This window comes from Python bivittatus, unplaced genomic scaffold (genome assembly GCF_059951505.1).
Source record: "Python bivittatus isolate LINGU-HERP-01145 unplaced genomic scaffold, Pbiv_v1 ctg000310_np1212, whole genome shotgun sequence".
Taxonomy (NCBI): domain Eukaryota; kingdom Metazoa; phylum Chordata; class Lepidosauria; order Squamata; family Pythonidae; genus Python; species Python bivittatus.
In genome coordinates this window covers 7,667,567-7,689,558 of record NW_028277054.1, presented here as the reverse complement: position 1 = coordinate 7,689,558, position 21,992 = coordinate 7,667,567, and the positions used below count along the sequence as shown (strand labels likewise).

At 43.4% G+C, this 21,992-nt stretch overlaps 1 protein-coding gene across 4 annotated transcripts in view; it reads right to left on the bottom strand.

The window, feature by feature from the left end:
• GRAMD1A (GRAM domain containing 1A) overlaps positions 1-21,992 on the bottom strand; it is a 41,585-nt gene that overhangs the window by 5,342 nt on the left and 14,251 nt on the right. For 3 of the 4 annotated variants that reach the window (XM_088139997.1, XM_088139998.1, XM_007432202.3), the window contains 15 exons: positions 21,354-21,374; positions 15,963-16,047; positions 14,431-14,534; positions 14,250-14,345; positions 11,877-11,957; positions 10,912-11,027; positions 10,542-10,695; positions 7,980-8,175; positions 7,749-7,892; positions 6,414-6,532; positions 6,038-6,180; positions 4,828-4,931; positions 4,352-4,537; positions 4,046-4,133; positions 1,228-1,335 (listed from right to left, as the gene is read on the bottom strand). In XM_088139997.1, coding sequence (XP_087996123.1) covers positions 1,228-1,335; positions 4,046-4,133; positions 4,352-4,537; positions 4,828-4,931; positions 6,038-6,180; positions 6,414-6,532; positions 7,749-7,892; positions 7,980-8,175; positions 10,542-10,695; positions 10,912-11,027; positions 11,877-11,957; positions 14,250-14,345; positions 14,431-14,534; positions 15,963-16,047; positions 21,354-21,374 — 1,745 coding nt within the window. Of the gene's footprint in view, positions 1-1,227; positions 1,336-4,045; positions 4,134-4,351; positions 4,538-4,827; positions 4,932-6,037; positions 6,181-6,413; positions 6,533-7,748; positions 7,893-7,979; positions 8,176-10,541; positions 10,696-10,911; positions 11,028-11,876; positions 11,958-14,249; positions 14,346-14,430; positions 14,535-15,962; positions 16,048-17,618; positions 18,356-21,353; positions 21,375-21,992 lie in introns of those variants that run through there. The other variant, XM_025169199.2, reaches the window with a different exon arrangement.

The window sequence follows — 21,992 nt, the reverse complement described above, 5'->3', positions numbered from 1 at the left end:
CAAACTATAGCTGGACTTGGAAACACAGAAACATGGACTTCCATCAATAAAAATTTTTTAAAAAGACAAATGAATGGCTCAGTATATAGCCCAGCCTGGTACCATAATATTATTTATTTATTTACTTATTAATTGTATAAATAATATAAATTTAAATTTATATTATTTATATTTTTAAATTTATATTGGCTTATCTTCTAAGGTGATATAACCCCCTTCACTATTCTGATTGCAGCAGGCTAAAACGCTTTCTCTTGATATCAATAAAGAAATTATCTCGTTTGTTTATGTTCAAGTGGTATGCATCTTCACATAGGCTCCCGCTTTTGCCACGTGGCACCTGCTACATGTGCTAGACTACAAGGCCTATCACTCTAGCTTCATGTGGGTCTGGGTGATGGGCATTGCAGTCAATACACCTGGAAGGTGCCACACTGGGAAGACAGATATCTGCATAAATGCTGTTAATGGACTGATGGATTATGTGACATCAAGTCAGCATCTACTGTTAGCAGTCACATAGACCTTCTCCAGGATGATCTGTCCCAACCTGCTCCTTCAGATTTTCCAGAAATGTACTCATTGCCACTGTAATTGAATCTATCCACCTTGCTGCTGGTCATCCTCTTTTCTTGCCTTCCAGTTTCCCCAGCATTATGAACTTCTTAAGGGAGCTGGATCTTCACATCATGTGTCCAAAATATGATAATTTGAACCTGGTTATTTGTACCTTGAGTGAGAAGTCTGGATTGATTTGTTCTGTGATCCATCTGTTATTTTCTTGGCGATCCATGTTATTCTCAAGAGTCTTCTCCAACATCAAAGATCAAAAATTTCAGTCTATCCTGCTTCTTCAAAGTCCATCTTTCACTTCTATATGTTGCCATAGGGAAAACCACTGCCTGCATAATTCTGATTTTTGTAAATATTGACTCATCAAAACATCCGAGTATCTTTTTCAAGGCCTTCATTGCTCTCCTTCCAAGTACTAGTCTGCGGCACATTATTTCTTGACATAAATGCTATAGTTACTTATATTAAACCAGCAGTACACTATCTTGAGAACATTGTTCTCCCTTTCCCTCAATTCAAACTGCATTTTGCCAAGATGTTTGAGAGAATACAGGGCCCCAAATCCATATTAGCTTGCATTAAATTGTCAAAATCTGTATTTAAGAGTAAGGAAATAAATCTCCTATTTTTCCCAGATGTTGTTGTCTTTCTCACCCATTGGAGAGCGCATATGTCTGCCATGACTCCACGGTTCGGGCTGTGTGCTCCAGAGACCACAGCCGGTAGAACAGCATCATGTTGAGGATGACAAGAACTAAGAGACTAGAAAGAAACAGAAACGAGTTGAAACATGAGGCACTCTTTCAGACCAAGGCGGCACCCATTTCCACCTGGAACGTGGTGGGATTTGACTAAAAATCCCTCCAGATTTCAAAACAAACACATCCCCTATGTCAAAAAATAGCATTCTCACTTTGGGGGATTCTGTAAAGAGTCAGAATTAGAATGGATGCTCAGTGATAATAACTCCTTCAAGATCATGGTTCAAATGACGCCATATAATAAAAACACATAGGGACTGAAATATCCTGATATTATAATTTCCCAAGAATAACGATATAGTAGAATAACTTTCCTACTGGCTTCACAGTTTGCCTTAATCCTGCAGTGATATATTTGGTTTTGGCTTAGAATGCGGTTGAACCAGCCTTTACAACGGAATAAACCCATGCTCTAATGCAGTGCATGAACTGGGTCTTTAAATAAGTAAGCAGTGACAACCGTGATCATATTGGAAACACATCAACGCATCTGGATTAACAGAGGAGTGAGAGAAGCAGCATCATGCCCATCATGCTGTCGTTGTGCAAAGGATATGAATTTCATAATTTGCAGGACATCGCTGTGGCTTATATTCGACATCTAGGCCTCGATAACGCTGCCAGTGCAAAAAATGAACTCAGCCTGAGCTAATGAAGGGGTCCGTGGCAGCCAGAGTAACTCCCAGGGATAATCTTACTATTTTTGCACAGGCAGTGACATTAACCTTGGATACAAATTTTGGTATCCAGGAAGTCTCATCTTCCTTCCAACGGCTGGCCCTCTAAGCTTTAAGGCTGAAATATCAGAAGCCCTATGAATGAAGACAGACGGGGAGAAAGCTAGCCCCCCCCCCAAGCATTTGCAAGCAGGCCATGGATGCTCTAAGTAGCAACTTGTCAGATTAATGAGGTGCACAAGAAGGAAGCTGTGGGTGGAATCACGTAAGGCAGATTCTTGAAAAGGAATCGGGCCACCTGTTTTTTTCCCCCTTTCCCTTTTAGTTTGGTGGGGAACACAGCTTAGAACAGGGGGACACGTGATAAGAGAAATGGCAAGCAGAGTGCAGTGCGGGGCGGGGGGTGAAAGTGGAAGACATCAAGGAAGAGACAGCCAAAGGGCTTAGGCAGAGAAAAGAAAAGGAGAGGATTGAAATGGCAGGATCAGGAAGGCCAATCAAGAAATCAGAATCAAGCCAAGGTTAATCAGCCATTTGGGACTGGGACTGAAAGAAAGAATTAAGGCGGGGTGTAAGATGCAGGTCTTCAAGGGAGGGAGGAATGGCAGGAGGGGGTTAGCTTGCAAAGGAATGTCCAAGGCAGTAGCAGTAGCAGCAACATGGCCAGCACTGGAGGGCTGTTGGCATACAATACCTCACACAGATCCTGTGCGGAGGCAAGAGAAAGAAGACAGAAGAGAGAGAGAGAGAAAGAGAGAGAGAGAGAGAGAGAGAGAAAGAAAGAGAGAAAGAGAGAAAGAGAGAGAAAGAAAGAAAGAAAGAAAAAAAAAAAGAAAGAAAGAAAGAAAGAAAGAAAGAAAGAAAGAAAGAAAGAAAGAAAAAGAAAGAAAGAAAAAAGAGACACATGAAGCTTTGTTCCTGCTTCTTCTCATCTAAAAAAAAATAGAAAAGGGAAAAAAATCCAGCATGGATTCTGCCCTAACATAGCTCCCTTCCCAAACTTTGTTGTACTTTTAAAACAAGTAAGATTGCTAATCTAGCAGGAAACTAGGCTAGGTTAACCTTGAACTTTTCGTTCTATTACGTTTTATGGTGTTTTTAACTGTTGGTAGCCACCCAGAGTCATGAACTTGAGATTGGGAAGCGGGGGAGCATACAAACTGAAATAGTAAATAAATAAACCAGTCCACCTAGAGAAATGGAGCAGGGCAAGAGATTTTAGGAAGATAGCGCTGCGCCTTAAACCACAAGCCAGCATACTTTTTAATGTGTTAGTGGCTAAGGAAAGCAAAAATGAGATTGCAAAGCGAAGGTACCCTTTCTCTTTCCATCCAGCCTTGACAGCCCTGGTCTCCCCCAGGAAACCCTTGCAAGGCCTGACCTTTGGGAACAACAATTTTCCTCTTTTACTACAGCCCACCAAGCAATGGGGCAACAAGGTCATTTCAGTTTGGGGAACAGAGAGGGGAGCCCTTTTTTGATGGCCATGTATGTTACTTCGCTTACTTTAAACTAGACTTGCTGTCTCTGGGGCCACTCTACCCATTAAGGCAAAATTCCAGAACTCCGCTAAAGCCCCATCCTGATGGCATAATGGGTACTCAGGATAAAGCCAGCCCCTGTTCCTGGCTTCAATGAACTGGACTCTTTCTTGGTTTCCCAGTTGTAACCCTATGTAAGTTGTGACCTTGAATAGACTCACTTTGGAGTGAATACTCTAAGATTGCATTTGGAAAACTCACAGAGAGCTCTAGAAAAGCCTTCCCTGAGGCAGTGCCTCCAGATGTGTTGGACTACCATCCTCAGCCAGCTCTGCTATGGGCTGCCTGGGGATGGTGAAAGTTGTAGTTTGCCTCTACAGAGCACCAGAACCTTAGTGCCTTCCAGATGTATGGAATTCAGTTCCCCATCCAGTTCAACCACTGTGGAGAACTTTGGGTTGAAGTCAGTGCACTTGGGGGAGACCAGGTTGGGGGAAGTTCTCTAGATGATCTCCAAGCACAGCCCCACCTCCCCAAACAGCAGCTTCCTTACACCAGACTGATGACGAGGATCACAGTGGAGACAGTCTGTCCCTGTCCCGGCTCCAGTAGTTGTTCTGAAAGACGTGAGGTCAGGCTGCCTACAGGTCAGAAAACCAACAGATCAAGGACTTAAAGAACGAAAGGAACCTGAGGTCCTCCAGACATTGTTGAACTGCAACTCCAAGCAGCCTCATTTAGTCTCATCCCTAATGCTGAGAGATTTTGGTAGTTCAGTAATATCTGGAGGATCACTGAATCCCTGTTCACCAGGGAGAGGGGAAGGAGGTAGACATCCTTTCCCAACAAGGAGACATACCTGAGGGGCGAACAGTACGTGATGCCCCTTCACCATCGGGTAGTGTGGGCATTGGGGGTTCAACATGGGGTGCTCTCCAGCTCAGGGTACGTTTCCTGCGACGCAATCCAGACAAGAGACCCCGGGGTTCTTTGCCATGGCAGCTCTCCTCTAGCAGAGCCTTTTCTGCTTGCACCAGTGCCAGTTCTGAAACAGTTTAAGACAACAGAGGTGAAGGTGTTGCAGGACTGAGTTCATGCACAAAATTACAATCATGATATATGAGCATCTCTTTTTTTCCAAAACATCTACACTTTTGTCTAGTTCTGCACATGCCTACAGGCTCAGACCCCTTTAGAGCTACCCGTTCTCTAATAATCTCTACTGGGAGAAAATGATGAACCTCATGAATGGGAAGGAACCCCAGCCCCAGACTGTGTTGTAGCTATTCCAAGGCACAGGTATTGCACTGCAGCTTGTCCCCTTGATTCACTTACCCAAGTGCTGGAAGTATTCTTCAACACCACTCCATGCATTTTTTTCAATGAAAGTCTTCACTAGGGTCCACGGCTGCTTCCGATACCGGATTTCAGAGGAGACTCTGTAATGGAGAACAATTGTCACAGATGGGCCAAAGAATCTTTCTGTTTCCCCCATGGAATGCTGGGAAACTCAAAGAGGAACCCCTTGGGCAAAGGATGGAATACTTAGTTTGATTTGCAACCAAGAGGATCTCTGGGGTTATTTAATCTTTCCTATATCTGTCTCATCTTCTTCCATTTCCTCTGCAGCTACGAGATCAGGTGTTCTCCAAGGAGATCAGAGTCTCAGTAACCTTTGTGTTTTCAGAGCTGGGAAGGTGGGATGTCAGTCATTCTTTGTTCCTGAATGCTGCATGTAAGATGACCCAAAGATGTCCCACAGTCATGCATTTGGACTACAGTCTCTATCTCAATGTGAACTCTGAACTGCAAACAGCAAATCAGCTGGCTTAATTTGGGGGGTTTCTTGCTTCTTCCCCATCCCGATTGATGTAGCATCATGCCCAAGGAAGAGTTTTAGAGAATCTGAACATTTGTACATTTTCTGCCATTTGGCTGATCCTAATTAAAGCATTGCCCTGCTATGGATTTAGTTTACATGGCATCAAGAGGATTCTCTAATGCTTTTACTCCTCCTAGAACAACTGAACTATGTGTCAAGAGAAAAGAGGATCATAACCCGATGTCCTCCTTGGCCTGGTATGGTTTTAATGTATTAATCAGATTCAAAACAAAAATGAGTAACAAAAATGCAACCAAGAGTCACTTGTTGAGATGGGTGGCCATGCAAATTGAATGAATGAATGAATGAATGAATGAATGAATGAATGAATGAATGAATGAATGAATTCCCATCCAAGGGGGAAGAATCACAATCTGTATATTATGAAATGATGTAATGACATGAGTTATTCATTTGTATCAGATGTTATGACACAAAATCTACACTCTACAACATCATGGCACACATCAACATTTTGATGAACTTGAAGCTTATTATGGATGCCACTGGCAACCACCTTCCCCCTCTTGTTTCTTCCCCATTACTTTCCACTAAGTTTTCGACTCTCCAAGGAAAGCCTATCTCCTTGAAAATACAGGGAAAGCACCCTATTGGCCAATCACACAGAAGCAGCTGAGAGGGGAGAGATCCAGGAATCAGTACCTGAGCCTGGCCTTGCTTTTGGCTATGGTGGTGATGCAGTATCGATGCACAGTGTAGAAGTAATCCTGGTAAGGGATGCCTTGGGTGACCACCTCTGAGTCAACTACACAGCCTCCATTCTTGGAACTGGCACGGAACAGAGTCTGACCATCCAGTAGGCAAGGAGGAAGAGAAAGGCATGATCAGCACATGCACTCAGTTTTTGTTACCCATTCTCGGTCAATGCCATGCTTTCCCATGCCCATCAGTTTGCTCAGACAACTGTCCCATGGAAGCAGTGGCTTAAAAGTTTCTACTGATCCAGCCAGCAGATCCAAACACAACAACCTTGCCTTCTCCACCCCTCTTCACATTTTTAGGAACCAATTGTCCATACCTGGGTCTCCACCACAGGTGCAATCTTGGGGCCCAAAGGGTTACTGATGGGGATGGTGTAGGTGATGACACGGCTTTGATGACACTTGCTGTCTCCACTCCATGAAGTCAGTGTAACATCTAGGAAGGGGAGAAAGAAAAGTTGGGGGCAGGGTAGGAAAACCAAGTGGTGATTACACTTTTGAGGATATTTTTAAAAAATGATACAGTAAAGTCTTAGTTTGATGAAACACAAGTTTAGTGAACTTTGGATACAGCAGACCCACATTTTGTTCAGACTCTACACTCTTTGTAATGGATATTAGTTCATTAAGTCAAGGTTTTACTGCAACCAACACAATTTACATCCATTATACACTTATGCAAATGACAAAAATGGGCACAAATTTGGATTTAATGGACACCCCTCATCTCTGAAGTTTCCATTAAATCCAGGCTTTAGTATAAATGCCTTCCAGCAAAAAAAGGCATATAAAAATCAGGCAGGACTCAATTTTTCAAAGGGTTGCTACCTATTCTGCATGCACAGGATGCAGCCTGTTAAAAAGGAACTGAATCTCAAGGCCTTTGGCTCTGCCAGAGAACTAGGGTCCATTCTCACATCCATTAACTTTGGACTGAAAATGAAAGGGATCATAGAATTCAAAGGCTGAATTCAACGGTGGGCAACCTATGGCTTGTGAACCATGAGAGGTCCCCCAGCACCCCTTCTGCAGTTGTTAGAGCCCTCTAGAATTGTGTGTGTGGGGGGTAAAATTTAGGCCTGGGGATTTAGCTTGCTTGGGAGGGGGGCTTTGGGGGAAAATGGGTGCCCTGTTTGCTTGCCAGATGTGGTGGGAGGAACAGGCTCAGCAACCATGCCAGGCGGAGTTCCAAGAATGGTTGTCAGCCTCTTTGACAGTTGCTTAAAATTGAAAATAATAATTTCAAGCACAATTCTCAGACTCTGTTCTGTAAGATTTATTGAGATTAGTGGGATGGGGTTACAAGAATTCCAGCAGCTGAACCATTTCCCCTTTGGAACCAATTTCACTCCATGGACATTCAGGCGGAGACTTTTAGATTTTCTTTCCAACAGCCTTCCTACGATCTGGCAAGGAGGAAGGTCATTTCTCTAACAATCAGGGAAGTTTGCGGCTGGCTGTTTATGCAACAGTTTCCCAACTCTTTATCCAATACATCAGCTGGGGACCAGGTCATGAAAGTCTAAGTTAAGCCATCAAATAAGACATAAAACAGCAGTGTCCTTCATTTTGCAATGTAAACTCTTGCCTGAACTTTGCTCCTGAATATCCACTGGGGTTGTGATTTGAAACAGTTTCTCCACCTCCCTTACCTGTGAACTTGCGTTGGTCAAAAAAGCCATGTATGAACTGGGAGTCACTGAAGAGCATTTGTTGCAACCTCTCAGCTCCAATGTGATACACAGCATTAATCAGGAGCCGCCCTGGCAAGTCGGTGAAGAAGGCTTCCACTTCGGCTGGAGAAGGAGGAATGAGAGATGGTTGAATTACATCTTCTACTCCAAGATCTGGAGGAGTTCAGGCAGGATGGGGGTTGCCCTCACCTTCATCTTGTGTGGAAGAGGAGGAATTACTCATGTCAGTGGGGAGCTCCTCACTGGGGGGTGGGTCCCCCTCCGGGGGGGACACAGGAGATCCTTGCAGCAAATCATCTGGTGGGGGTTCCGTGGCTGAGGTCACTGTGTGGCTGGATGAAGCATCCATTTGGCTGTCAGTGTTTTCCTCCAGATCCTCTGCCAACTACAGGGAAGCAAACCGGCATTAGTTTCAACCCATGTGAGATTTGGAGATTTGGCTCCAGTTAAAATACACATTTGGTCACGATCTGACATTCAGCATCTGGACAGTCAATGAGAAATCAGCCAAAATATTTGCTATTTGATATGTTCTTGACACCAAGCATGTAGCAGAAGGTAATATCTGATGAATGACATGCAGCCGAATTGAGTACATTTTATTTGGTCCTATCCTCCAACTATTATTTATTTTTCTTTTATTAAATTTAGGGGCCACCCAACCCAAAACAATGCCTGGCGGCTTATAATTTAAAAGGAAGAACAATAAATTAGAGGAAAAGAAATCATGTATATTCAGAAAAAAACATACATAGCTCACCAAAAAAAAACAATAACTGCAGGACTCAACATTCACCCTGCCCCTGGTTGGGAAAACAACCAGGGCTTCAAGGACTTCTGACATGCCATCAGGATGTTCTCTATGAGTCCTCTGATTGCTCATCTTCTTTGAGGTCTCCATCTAAATCTGGAGTTTTTCCTCATTTTCCAATGGATTCCTATTTTAATCGCAGGGATTAAATTCATCACGGACTATGTAATCCCAGTTGCTAAGAGAAAACATATTCTGAATATCTATCCTTAACTATCTGAACTGGCTGTAATCCAAACCCAAGTAGCTGGAGTAACTCCAGCTAAATTCGGTGGGGCTTATTTCTAAGTAGACTAAGTAAATAATTTTCAGAACTAAAATCTCTCTCCTTTATAAGTTGCAGTGGAGCTAGAATCATAAAACCATTTTAGCCAGATGGGTTTCAATAGATCAGCTTCATTTTTAAGAATTCTGAAATGTCCTTGGATATTTCCCAAGTCTCTGGGGCTCGCCTGAACAACAACCACAGAGTGAGTGTGTTGGGTTTTTGTATTCTTTGTTTAGCTGCTTAAAAAAAGGAGTATTTTTAGATCAGGAATCTAAAAATACTCCTGATCTTCAAAGCTGAATTGAAAATGAATTCACCTGTTTTGGCAGCCTGAGAAAAAAGCTTTTATTAAGCGGGATCAAATCAAACTGAATTACTTTCTGCTCAAAACTTATTTTAATCAGTAGAAGAACTTCCCATTTTCCTTCATATGCTTTAACTTTTACTTAAAGTTGACGGTTGGATGTCTTTAGAACATGTATAAGGTAAAGATATTGATATTTTAAAATAGTTTTATGGGGTTGATTGTAACTTTCAAGTTATTGATAGGTGCATGAAGCATATATACTTATAAAGTAAGGTATAGGAAATAGTATGGAGCATAGGAAAAATGTTAGTGTTTTCACCTGGGTCTTTTAGTAGTTCAAAGGCATTAATTTCAGTGCACCCAAGAGTAGATACTATTGCTTAGTGATAATGCATGTGCTTTGTACACTAAATGTTCCAGAGTTAATATCCAGCATCTTTTCTACCTGGTGCTGGAAAAGATTGAAATTTTAGAGCTCCATCGTCTCTCTGGGGAATATTGAACACAATGGACCAGTGTTTCTCAACCTTGGCAAGCTTAAGACGTGTGGACTTCATAAGACCATAAAGAGGTGTGGACTTCATAAGACCATAAAGTCCAACATTAACATTAAAGCAAAGAAACATAAAACAGATGTGAGGAATGGAACATAGTGCCTGGATTCCAAAAAGGCAGTCCTCTGCACAGCAGCAGTTTGTTGCAATTTTCACATGTCTGTAGCCCCCAACCAATGACCTCCCACGTCCTGGAGATCCCCCTTAGGAAGGTCAGCATCACCTGTCCTCTACTTCAAAAGCTTCTCAGGTTGGTCAAAATGAGGAGCCAATTCTATCAGTGGTATTATGTGAAAGGGAGGGGGAGCAGGGAAAGGCCAGTTTGGTCTAGATCAGCGTTTCTCAACCTTGGCAACTTTAAGACGTGTGGACTTCAACTCCCAGAATTCCCCAGCCAGCCATGCTGGCTGAGGAATTCTGGGAGTTGAAGTCCACTCATCTCAAAGTTGCTAAGGTTGAGAAACACTGCAACGGACCAATGGTCAGAATCTACAATACCTTCCTGTACTCTAAAGAATCCTCCAGACAACTTCGAAAATTACACTGCTGAAATTTGGTGATGTGACTTTTACTCCCTCCACCTCCAAATAGGTGGTAAAATAGGTGCATTAAAAAATGCAAAACAAATGAGATTTCTGGGGAGGAGAGAGAAAATTATGCAAAGCAAATAATATTCAAGAGGGGAACGGAAAAGTCTACAATCAGTTCATCATGCATTATTGTAGGACAACTTGTTCTTATGGGGGACAAAATCTAGGAATGTAGGAATCTTCATAACATTCCAGCTCTCTTCTGAATTCCCCATCCTCACCGATGTGGTCCCATCGCTGCTGCTGGCCAGTGAGTTGATGCTCTGACTGGTGTCCCTTTTGTCCAGCAAGGGACTGGTGTCCAGCTTGAGGTCAGTGCTGCAGCGGGAAGTCAGCTCAGTCAGGTCGATATCATCTCCAATTTCTTTATGGCTCCTATTGGAATTGTGATCCATGGCAAGGCAGAGACAAAACAGAGGAAGATTTAAAAGGAATCTCCTGGACCAGCAAGGCAAATTTATGAGGGAATCAACCTTGAAAAAGGCTTCTCACCATCTCATACAGATGGCAAACATTGCTAAGAGGTATAGCTACAGGTTTCATTCACCGACACGGGAAAACTGCCCTGTCCACAGGGCAGCAGATGCTCACCCCAAGCCATTGAGATCATCAATGGGAGAAACGTAATCATCATCTTCACTGGTCAGGCCAAGTTCAGAACCATAGCATTGATGGACAATGTGCCAGAGTTCTCGTGGAGGCAATGTCTGGTGGCAGTGGAAGAACATGACATTAAGAAAGGAAACAAAGAAGCAGATACATAGCACAGCTTTTGAAGAGCTTATGACAATAAGTCAATGTTTGTTTTAACCATGGCTTGCTGAGCAAACTGCAAATGACTGGGTTCACATATTGTACAACAGCATAAACTATGGTTTACAGACCACAGTGGCTGGATTCCTGCAATGTGCTAAGTGTAGGGAGCCATGGAGATGACTTTGGAGAAGGAATCCAGAACCCATTAGAGTAACAGGAGGTGCAGAGGAAGAAGCATGTATTAAGTCCAGGAGGGTGGGAAAATATTAGAAAGAGACTCAGGCTGGTTCCCCTCCATTCCCTGGAGTATGAGGGAAGAGAAAACACAGGCTGACTTGCAAGATTCTGTTACTATAGCCTATCTCAAAAAAGTATAGTTCTAGTCTTCCTATGGAATCAGTTTCCAGATCTGGTGGACACTGAGCCAGAACCAAGAAAAGACATGGTGGTTTGGAACAGGCAACCTGTGGCACTCCAGGTTACATCTAGTATCTATCGCCATTAGCCGTACTTCCTAGAAGTGCTGGAAATTGTAGTCAGGTAATACCTGGAAGGTCAGAAAGTTATCCACCTTGCCTAAGCGGCATGTTTGAACCTTGTATGTACAGTATGTGTGTGTGTACCTCTTTGCATGCATATATCAAAGCTAAACAAATCAGCTTGGACAGTCACAAACATAGTGAAGCCCCAATATAGGGAGCACACTGAAAAACCTTGAAACATGATAAAATCTGGGCCCACAACTCTGAGGACTGAGCTGTGACAAATCCTTGGTTGCTCTTCCCCTGATCTGTTCCTACCTTATCCAGAAGTGCATTCTGCCAAAGGCGAAAGATTAGCATGAAGCATCGGTCGCGGGCGCCGAAGGATGTGAAGAAATGCTGGGAACCACAAAGAAGAACAGTGTGTGAGACTGTCCCCCAAATAAGCTTGACAGTGGGGAGCCTTCATAGCTTCTACCTGTAAGTTGCATTTAGGCTGTGATTTCTCAGGAGCACAGAAAATTACTGAAAACTGAACTATTTTGGAGGGTTTAGGATGAGCAATGTGTCACCAATTTTTTATTAGTTTTGATTTACTAAGTTCTTTTAATGTGCTTTAATATTTTACCATGGATCTTTCAATAGGACAGCCTTTGTATTATTATCTTATTTACTGCGAACTGCTGAGAATCTGATTGATTTGATCAATAGGTAGGTAGGTAAGTAGGCAGACAGACAGAGGGATTGGAATTTATTCACACAGACATGCACATCTCACTTGGGAGCCGCAAGGACATTCCTTCATCACAGATGCTCTGCAGGGGACAATCTGTGTTCTCCCTGCTTCTGCTGTTCACACAGCTGGGTGGATGTCAGAGGTGGGAAGATAACCCTCTATGTAGACCAGGGTTGCTCTTCCAGATATGGCTGAACTACAACTCCCAGCATCCCCCAGCAAGAGCCATATTGTCTGTGCTTGCTGGGAGATATAGTTCAGCAATGTCTAGAGGATCACCATGTTCTCCACTCACAGAAATGGCTTCCTGCCTCATAATGGTGCACAGATTGTGCAAAGCATTCTTGCATGGATAATACCCCAAAGGAGTACAGTGATCCCATGCAGAAAAAATGGTAGGTGTCTATGAAATGGGGTCTGCTGTTTCAAACTGCAAACCTCAATACCAGAAGAAAACACGCCAATTTGGTGTGCCAATTTGGAGTGGCAGTTTGGAGGGATCTGAGCAATCCAAAAATTACAAGCCCCCGCTGGCTGTCTAACCACAACTGCTAATGAAGATTACAATCTTGACTTCCGGGATGTGCATATCTTGAAAGGAACATAGAAAGGCTGTGCATTGTTTTCTCTAAAGTGTACAATTATGGGTCATTAAACACTGTAAAGAAAGAATGGTTCCATATTAACTGATCTTCAGCCTGCCATAGAGGTTGGGAGACACCCATTTTTATCTGGACTTCTCTATGCCCGATGCACTTTCTCTTTTCTAGGACATTGCCTCACTGGTTAGGGCCATAAGCGAGGAGGAGATGCCTCTGAAGATAAAGGCCTCACCCTGCCCAGCAGAGATTCCAGAAGAAAAACTTTAGTCTAGGGCGGGAAGGAGGGGGGAGAAAGAAAAGGAGGAACAATTCAACAGCTGTAAATTATCAGTGAGTTAGGCTCTCTTCCTGCACAGAGCTGCAACATTTGCTAGGAAGATAATCCAGATTCATGGGTAAAACCTATTAAAATATTTACACTGTGCATAAGGTCTATAGCGTCCCTCCAGCATTTTGAAAAGCAAGGGAGAGAGAGAAGGGAGCTGGGACAGAGAAAAACTGTGGTTCCAGCCACCATATTTTTTCCCAGTGGCACTGAGCATTCATACGCAGCTTCAGAATGGCTATTGTATCAATAGCATGAGGAAGGATACTGTGAAAACTCTGCCACAATTATCACACAAAGGACACAGAGCAAGGCAGAGTCTAGAACGAGGATGGGATGTTTCTATAACTCAGCACTCACAGAAGATTCCAGATTCAATCCCGGCTATTTTCCAATCCCTAATTGTGGATTTCTGCAAAACCCCAGGGAAAAGCCATCATGTAAAATAAGCTGGGGCACCTTGCAGCCCTCAAACTCCAAGTTTTGAGGCCCCCAGAACAACCTCTGATCACAATTGGTGGAGCAACTTCTCGCAGTTTGAGTCAGGAAACATCCACATAAAGAAAGTGAACTTTAAATGCTAGAATAGACATAATGTAGTTTAAATCAAATTCTACCCCCAAACTGGAAAATCTTGACCTTGCCCTCATATATGATGTATCCTGATCTGTTTTGCATCATTCCCTTATTGAAAAAAAGCTAAATAAGGCCTCCAGCTAAAAATAAAGAGAAGAAGAAGGTTCTTCACCCAATTCAACTATAGCCCTTCCACTTGCAGGTTTTTTTCTACAATATGCAAGCAGATTTGCGCAACTTCAAATTGCTTCAATTATACCATCAGAGATGCCTGTAGCTAACGTGTGTGAGCCAAATCAGTAACAGTAGATTACAGATAAAGTCCAGTCATGCAACCCACGAAGGAATCAAAGATCAGGGTCCTTTGCTGGCAGACTATAAAATGCAGAATCTTGGAAACTGCAACATCTATCCACAGGCTTGGATTCAAAGGGGATATAGGACAATATCACCTTCTCCGTCTCTGTGCAAATCTGAATCGCGTTGGGGATCAGCTTGGCCGTCTTTTCCTTCTTGATGCATATGACCTCCTTGAGCTGGATGGAAATCTGGATGGAGGAGCAACACAGAAGTCAGTGGCCAGGAGAGGAAAAGCTAAAAGCACTCAGAAGAGACCCTGGATGGAGCATTTACCGTGGTCTCCCATCGGAAGATGTTGCTGTAGAAGCAAATCCAGTTCTCTGATAGATAAAGCCGTCCTTGAAGTAAGATGTCACGCTGCAGCGCGCAGGAGTAATCTGAGGAGAGAGGAGATGTCAGGGAGCATGGAAAGGGGTACAGAGAAAGTACAAGTTGAAATGTACTTCCAAAGCTTGCAAAACACACCTCAGAGCCTGATACTAAGGGGCTGCAAGCCCCGGGATGTTCATCGAAGTTTTAACATTTTTATTTCAGATACACAGGCTATGATCATAGTAGGGTTAATCTAGCTGAGAACCCATTTTTGAGGTTTGTCCCATCCTCTGAACTACAAACTAACCCAACACTCAACATACTATGCCACCAAAAACAAACCAACGCCCTAACCAAAATCAGCCACGTTTTGCACATTGCACAATTGTAGCTGCTGACTTTGTAACTGACAGGCAGAGAGAGACAGCTATAAAAAAAAAAAAAGACTGAACATTACTGTGACAATTACAGTTACAAACCAGCAGTGCTTTTAAAAACTTGAGGCATGGAAAAATGTCCAAACATGGCAACTCCAATTGTTCCCCTCCCTATAGTTTTCCTCCATTGCTTTACCTCTGGAATGAATGTGATATTTGAAGATGATCATAAGGTCCAGATCCAGCCTCTGGATCATCAGGTCCAGATCCTCTGGCAAGCACAGGATTAAGTGGGGCTATACCTCTATTCAAAGATAAGAATCCGTGACATGCCTCCCTCCCTGCTTCTACACTACCCCAAAGATTAGGAGCTAAACTTCTGATGCGGCAAGCATTTCAGGATTGGAAGTCACGCACAGGACTTGCTGCTGACATCCAACTCCCAAACTGAAAGAATGAAGAGGAAAAACACTGATTTTTCCCCCTGCAGATTCATTATTTCTCAAACTGTCCAAGTTGTTCTCTGTTGTTCTCCCAATGACTTCTTTCATCATCTTTATGCAGTCACTGATGATTCATGATTATGTGCCATCAAGTTGGTGTTAACTCTTAGCATAGATTTTCTCCTGGATGATCTGTCCCTAACCCAGTCTTTCAGGTCTTCCAACAGAGCAGCCATCGTCCCTGTAACTGAATCCGTCCACCTTACTGATGGTTGTCCGCTTCTTCTCTTTCCTTCCACCTTTTCCAGAGAGCTGGATCTTTGCATAATGTGTCCAAAGTAGGATAATTTGAGCCTGGTCATTTGTGCTTCAAGTGAGAACTCTGGATTGATTTGTTAGATGATCCATTTGCTTTCTTGGCTATCCATGGTATTCTCAGGAGTCTTCTCCGACTCCAAAGTTCAAAAGTGTCAATACTCTTCCTCTCCTGCTTCTTCAAAGTCCAATTTACGCCTCCATTAAGTGTCACAGAGAAAACCATTGCCTGCACTATTCTGATCTTTATGCAGTCAGTAGTCCCCTGTAAATGATTCTGTTGGCCCAGTTCACCCACTCTGTTATTTAGATCCAAGCATAAACCATTCCCAACCCCCTATCACCTCTGGTGCCTCACCTACAAGAAGCCTCTCAGCTTCAGGAAGCCCTTTGAAGATCCTGCGGAAGTCTTCATTGCGTTGCTTATAGGTGGGACTCAGCATCTGCCAATACATAACCAAATGCTTTAGGATGGTGATTTGTTCTTCCTATGTTCAGCTCAACCAGCCTTCTCCAGCCTGACACCCTCCATATAATTTCATCAATCAACACAGCTATATCTGCAGGGGGGCACCTGAACTAGACCCTTTCTGCACAAAACACCCAAATCAGAGAAGATCTATACCCACTTCCACCACTTTACAGGGAAGTGGGTTCTATGGGCAAGAAAGAAGAAATTTCTTAGCAGGGTCTGACAGCAGCGATTTTGACCAAGAAGGTGAGAGTTCCAATAGAATGAGAGTATGTTTATTATTACATTTAAAAAGAAATAAATCCTGCCCTTCCTTCAAGGAACCTAGAATAGCATATCAAGATTCCCCCATTTGTTTCACAACAATCCTGTGAGGCTGAGAAACTGGTCAAGATTGCCCATAGCACTTGGTAACTGAGTGAGATCTGAAAATAGGTCTCTTCTGCATTACACTGTACTTGTTGGGTTCACACAACACTCTGGAGTTGGTTACTGAAGGAGCCCCTTTTCTGGATTCTGCACAATACATTGAACCTGAAATGAGCCAAACAGGTTGAGTTCATACAACAGGTTGAGCCACAAATACAAATCAAAACAAAACCCCTACAAACCAGAGTTAAAGCTTAACACACTGTGCTAATGCTATGTCTTCAGCTGGCCTGGCTATGTGTGTGGTGTGAACTCAGCAGCTGATTCTCTGTTGCTAAGTGGGAACAGCAGCTGGTATCTCAGGGAGAGAAAAAGGGGTAATGAGCACAATGAAGGGTTTGGGTTGAAATGTGAACTGGGTAGCTGCCTTGCCTCAACCCCTTATTACTTGTCTTGCCTTTGGGAGACATACATAGCACTCTTTCCTATTTTTCCCCACAACAACCCACTGATGAAGATAGGGTTGACCCAAAGAGGGGCTTGGCCCAGAGACATCCAGGGAGCTTCCATGGCTGAGGATGGATTTGAACCTGGTTCTCCCCGCCCCTAGTCCAGTATCTTCACCACTACCCCACACTGGTTCTTGGGCTGAGAGAGGGAGGGAGTGGCCCAAAGCCACCCAGGGCTGAGAGGTGGACTAGGACCTGGATCTCCCTGCTCCTAGTCCAACACCTTCACCATTGCACCACACCATTTCTCATCCATTTCCATAAACTATGTTTCATATGTAACCTAATAAAGTCCCTTCCCTTCCCTTCCCTTCCCTTCCCTTCCCTTCCCTTCCCTTCCCTTCCCTTCCCTTCCCTTCCCTTCCATCATCCAAACACAGAAAGCGCACCTAAGAAGAAGAGGACAGAACAGATACTGCATAACCTCCCAATTATCAGCCCTGGAATCATCCCAAGCAGACCCCATTCTAGAAGAGCAAGACTACACATTACCCATTAGTGGAATTGCTGGGAAAATGGACAAAGAACGCTGGAAGATTTATGGGGACTCAGGCAGCTTAGGTTGGCCTTTCCTTCCTTCCAAGAGCAAAAACTAGACAAATGAGAGTTGAGAAGCAGAAGAGAGAGAGAGGAAGGAAGGGGGGGGAGCCTCTGTCTCTCTTACTTTGTTTGGATGAAATGACCGGTCATCGTGAGCAGGACCAGCCACAGTCCAGAAGGCGAAGGATTGCAGACCGCATCCTGATGGTTTTGGACAGAGGAGATCAGGGAGTTGTTGCAGCTGGAGAGGAAGGGAAGGGCAGAGGAACTAACTGTGGGAGAAGAGAGGAAAGGTAGAGAATGGGATGGGTGTAGGCTCAGCACAGGAAGGGGTTTTAAGAGTGGAGGGAGAAAGCAAAGGTGGGACGGCCAGAGTCTGCGCAGAGTTCAAAAGAGGGAAGGCAAAGAATGGTTAAAAGTGTGAAAGAAAGAAAAGGCGAGGAGGGGAAATTTGGTTCCGAAAGGAGGCTTGAAGGTACAAGAAGATTTGGTTTTTCCAGAGGCAGGGGATCCAGTGGCAGCGAGGGCTGGGAAAGCAGCTGGGCAGAAGCTGGTGATCATCAGAAAAGGGAGGGGGGCTGGAAAGTTTTTTTCTGGAGCCCTGAAAGGCACAACTGGAGCCCCCGCCCCAACTCCAAGGACAGCTCCAGTTACGCTGCCCAGCCATTGGCTGAGGGCGCCTGGGTGTTGCTTACAGGAAACAAAGAGGGTGGGTGGGGAGAAGGGTGTCAGGCTGCACTTAACCATTTCCTGCCCACAGACGGAACTTTTGCCCAGCCAAAGAAAATGGGGCAGGCTCTTCTTCCATGAAGCATAATCTGTAGTCTTGGCGAAGGGCCCTGCCTTTCAAAGATCCAGGGGATTGGAAGGGAGGCTGCTATTAACGGGGGGGGGGGGGGGGGGGTGTTGAGAAAGGAGCTCTGTGCATGCCTGGAATGCCAATGGCTGCGTTCACACAACCCACTTAACCTGGTTCCTGAATGAAACCATCGTCTCTGTTCAATGCATGGAGCCATACATTCAGGAGGCAGGCTGGGTGTGCAGCAAACACTAACTACTGAAACATGGCATGCTGTGCGAGCACAGCCAGTGTGGAATTGGATGCCTATAACTGTGGTCCCAGAGACAGATGTGAGGGTTGAACCTGAGTCCAAATCAAAGCCTGGGCCAGCCAGCAGCTGTTTTGTTTACCCTTTTGCCTGTTTATATTCTGGGATTTTCACCTGCCTTCCAAGAACACTCCCAGGGCATCTGATACCAAATATTATACAGAACCAAACAAGGATCACAAAAAGTAGAATAGGATCATAGAATTGTGAAGTTGGAAGGGACCACAAGGATTATCTAATCTAACCTTCTGCAAGGTGCTGGAAAAATAATTCAACCTTTCCTGAGAGGTGACTGTCCGGCTTCTTTGTAACAACCTCCAGAGATGAGAACCCACCCCCTCTGTAGGTAGACTGTTCCACTGCACCGATCTCACCATCCAGAAGTGTTTTTCCTTCTGTTTAAATTTGCAACTTGTACCCATTATTTCTGGTCCTAGTTTCTCTTGCAAATCGAAAACTTCCTGACCTCTTCCCTAAAGCACCCTTTTAGGCACCTGAACACTGATACCATGTCTCCTTCAGACTGCCTTTCTCCAGATTGAACATCCAAAGCTTCTTCAACCTGTTCTCTTAGAGCAGCGTTTCTCAACCTGGGCAACTTGAAGATGTGTGGACTTCAACTCCCAGAATTCCCATGGCTGGCTGGGGAATTCTGGGAGTTGAAGTCCACACATCTTCAAGTTGTCCAGGTTGAGAAACGCTGCTCTGGGGGGTCACAATTCACAAATCTGAGAAGCCATGATGTAAGGGCTCAAAAACACAGAAGCCTCTAACCTAGCCTCAGCAAAATTGTGTCTTTCCTACACTGTAAGACAGAAAGTGACATTATTAAAGATATGGTGGCAGCAAGAGTATCTATAGCCCCAAAATTGAAGGAGGCCAATATTCAAACTGTAGACCTTGTCAGTGTTTCTCAACCTTAGCAACTTTAAGACAAGCAGACTTCAACTCCCAGCCAGTCATATATTTCATTATTGTTTCAGAATCTGGGCCCAGAGCATCCTCTCGCAGATGGGATACACTCAGCCATGAACCTTGTTGGATGATCTTGAATCAGACCCATCCTCTCCCCCTGTGCCCCCCTCACATGTTTGTTGTAAGGATAACACAAGCAATGGGGAGAAAGCCATGTCTGCATTCTCTGGAAACAAAAGCAGGCTATAAAGACAATCAACATAACATTATGTATTTTATACGTACAGGGAGTCCTCATTTAGCAACCACAATTGGGACTGGCAACTCGGTCATTAAGCAAAGCGGTCGCTAAATGAAACCGCAATGGTGCTTACTATCTTCCTTCAGCTTTCCTTTGCTTACAGACCCACGAAGGTCATCAACTTGAGGATTGGTTGCAAAGTTACTTTTTCATCACTGTCATAACTGTGAACAGTTGCTAAACGAGGACTATCTGTACCAATATTGGTGTTCCTCCCCAGCTCAATCAGATTAGCCTATTTAAATATTATTTGACTATTGTGTTTTCTAAAAAAACAAAAACCCAGTCAGGCAACCCTTTCCACTCATCTAATATAAACAATCTGAAAGTTACCTTGGGGATCATTGGCCTGGAAGCCCGGAACACATTTCCAAAATCAATATCTAACCACTGACTATGCAAACAAACACAAGCTACAGATGGCAGGACACCCTTTCCTTTGCACAGAGGAAGAGCTCTTCAAAGCTGGTCTTCCAATCCCAAATGCAATTTACCACGGTCTGTTTCAGAAGTAAACTGAACATGAAGGCAAAATTAAACAGTGCCCCTACCCCCCCCCCAGAATCCCCAATTCTCCCTCTGCTTAGGCTTTCAAAAAATGTCAGAAGTACTGTAGTTAACTTAAAAGAAAAGCTGGGGGGGGAGGGGGGGGCGCCAAACAACTCACCCAGGATTGTTTTAGATTTGCTGAGAATCTGGTAAGGAAGCAAATCCTTTTTTTTTTTCTTTTTGGTCTTATCTTGCTGAGGGAGGAGAATGCCCTCTGAAATGCACAGCTATATTTCTTTTGGATAACTTTGATAAGCAGCAAGGAACCCAGTTTCTGAGTAAACGTGCAAACTACATTCAGTGAAACAAGTAAAATGAGTTCTGCTGAGCTCTATAGGTACAATGACCATCTTTTCTGGGGGAAAAATAAAGGCCCAACCTGAAAAAGGAGTGAATCTGAAAGAGGTTCATCAGGATACCAAAAAAAATAACAATTATGTTTATAACTTTGCTTTACAAAGAAAAAACCAAGAGCAAAACCAAGAAACCAAATCATTAAATTAAATAAATCTAAAGGGCAGCTTTCTGAAATAAAGGACAGACCTTTATAATAAAGGACAGGTGGTCACGGCATCTATAGGGCTCCCTCCTTAATAAGAGTCTTTAAGTTAGAAACTCAAATGGATTGGGGACATAAAGCAATATATCTCTTTGGTGAATTTTCGTCCTTCTGACTCTTTATCTTAAGGCAATATGTTTAGGCTTCTAATAGCTTTTATTCTTAACTCTCCTACAGAAAAACAATATTGAACAGCCAGTTTGGTGTAGTGGTGAAGGTGCTAGCCTGGAAACCAGGACATGGTGATTTCTAGTCTTAGGCATGAAAACCAGCTGGGCTGCTCCCTCACTCTCAGCCCAGCCCACCTCCCAGGATTGTTGTTGTGGGGAAAATAGGAGGAGAAAGGAGTTTTAGATATATTCACTGCCTTGAGTCCTATATAAAAAAGGCAGGATAAAAAAAATACCATCATCATCATCTACTTACACTGTACCAGCTCTGCATTTTCTGAAAGGAAGAGAGAGGAAAAGGAACATTAGCACTGTTCACAGGAAGGACACATGTCCAAAGTTGTTTTCTGCAAACTGAGTGGTTGGCAGAACTGGCCTAAATAAAGTACTGCAGTGAATTCATTCATTTGGGGGTCTGAAGCAATACCTTGAATGGGACAGTAATTGACCAGGGAGGTATTGCTCAGTCTGTAAAGAGCCTCCTTTCTTCAGGCCCTGCTCTGAATCAGGGGCCATCATAATAGGTAAAATCAGGGTAATAATATATAATAATTATATATTATACATATATAATAATGTATGTAATAATTGTAATAAATAAACATAATAATTGTAATGAATACACGTAATAATATATAATTATAATTATATATAATAAATATATAATAAATATATATTATACATATCTAATAAATATTTGTTTAAAAATGTAGAAGGAAAAAAACATGAAAAAAGTATCTGTAGAAAAAGGGCATATAACAAAAACAGTATACCCAAAGTGCCCTTAACAAACAAGCTAACTGCAGCAGAAAAGCAGGCAATGAAGGGCCCAACATAGCTTTCAGGAGAGATCATTTGTAATCTGGAAACCCCAATGGATGAAGTCCACCATTCT